The sequence below is a fragment of the Orycteropus afer genome, unplaced genomic scaffold, assembly GCF_000298275.1.
Source record: "Orycteropus afer afer isolate SDZICR_OR568_19922 unplaced genomic scaffold, OryAfe1.0 scaffold00799, whole genome shotgun sequence".
NCBI classification, from domain to species: domain Eukaryota; kingdom Metazoa; phylum Chordata; class Mammalia; order Tubulidentata; family Orycteropodidae; genus Orycteropus; species Orycteropus afer.
In genome coordinates this window covers 113933-115534 of record NW_006922386.1, presented here as the reverse complement: position 1 = coordinate 115534, position 1602 = coordinate 113933, and the positions used below count along the sequence as shown (strand labels likewise).

The 1602-nt window shown below is 38.7% G+C and overlaps 1 protein-coding gene across 1 annotated transcript; it reads left to right on the top strand.

The window, feature by feature from the left end:
• The first annotated feature begins 397 nt into the window (after positions 1-397).
• LOC103211806 (olfactory receptor 4S2-like) lies at positions 398-1318 on the top strand. The gene has a single exon (XM_007957788.2). It carries the CDS (start codon positions 401-403, stop codon positions 1316-1318), a length of 918 nt encoding a protein of 305 aa, XP_007955979.1. The 5' UTR covers positions 398-400.
• Positions 1319-1602: the final 284 nt, after the last annotated feature.

The window sequence follows — 1602 nt, the reverse complement described above, 5'->3', positions numbered from 1 at the left end:
GGACAAAGAAGTTGTTTCAAAATCAGGTTTAGTGCATATACAGGAAACAAACAAACAAAAAGAAAATATTTAAAAGCAAATGAATGAATTAAAAAAGAAAGAATGAAAGAGAGATGCACTCTCAGCTTGATGGGTGATTTAGGGGACTTCCTTAATCTCTGTGGACTTTGTTTTCCCATCTTAAATGAATGAATGGACTCTTGTATGAAGGAAGATGGTCAGACACATACACTTCAATTTTTTCTGACTATACATGCTTAGCAGCAGTAACTACTTATTTTTCATTTTCAAGTACTGTGATTATCCATTTTTTCTATAATAATAAAAATAATTGTGTTGGTCTTCTTACTTTTTTCAGGAAATTTAATTGCCTTTACACCTGACCTCCTGGATTGATTCCATGGGAAAAGTACACAATGTAACTACATTCGTTTTCCTGGGCCTTTCTCAGAACCCAAAGGTGGAAGACATTTTTATCGTGGTGTTTTCTTTCTTCTACACGGCGATTCTGCTGGGAAACCTTCTCATCATGCTGACTGTGCGCATGGGCAACCTTCTCAAGTCTCCCATGTATTTCTTTCTCAACTATTTGTCATTTGTGGACATCTGTTTCTCTTCAGTTACAGCTCCCAAGATGATTTTTGACCAGTTAGCCAAGAGTAAAACTATCTCCTATGTGGGGTGCATGTTGCAACTTTTTGGGGTGCATTTCTTTGGTTCCACTGAGATCTTCATTCTTATTATAATGGCCTATGATCGGTATGTGGCCATCTGTAAACCACTACACTATATGACTATCATGGACCAGGACAGATGCAATAAAATGATGCTGGGGACCTGGGTAGGTGGGTTCTTGCACTCTGTTATCCAGATGGCTTTGGTGCTCCAGCTCCCCTTTTGTGGATCCAATGTGATTGATCACTACTTTTGTGATGTGCACCCTGTGCTGAAACTGGCCTGCTCAGACACATATGTTGTTGGTGTTGTTGAAACAGCCAACAGTGGGACCGTCTCTCTGGGGGGCTTTGTTATCTTGATGATCTCCTACACTGTCATCCTACTGTCCCTGAGAAAGCAGTCAGCAGAAGGCAGGCGCAAAGCTCTCTCCACTTGTGGTTCCCACATTGCTGTGGTCATCATCTTTTTTGGTCCCTGTATTTTCATGTACATGCGCCCTGATACTACGTTTGCTGAGGATAAGATGGTGGCTGTGTTTTATACCATTATCACCCCCATGTTAAATCCCATGATTTATACACTGAGAAATGCAGAAGTAAAAAATGCAATGAAGAAACTGTGGTGTAGAAAAGTTTCCTAGGTTTCTAATGACAAGTAATTCGAAGCCTTGATATTTTAAGCTAGGTGATTTTAATTTGTTCAGTCTTGGTTAAGAAATCTATACAATAAAGGCAGTAATACTGAGCTTTCAGGGTTGTTGGAAGAAACTAATACTGATATCTTCGACCCATTATTGCCTTTTTGTTTTTAATTTAAAGTCAATTTACAGTTCAGACCTGTGATTAGTACAAATTAATCAGTCAATATCATATGATGTATGAAAAAAAAGACGACAAGAAAACTAGCCAGGATCCAAGGTAATAT

Excerpts from the sequence above, each read along its gene's own strand:
- LOC103211806 (XM_007957788.2), top strand. The coding sequence starts at position 401 with ATGGGAAAAGTACACAATGTAACTACATTCGTTTTCCTGGGCCTTTCT.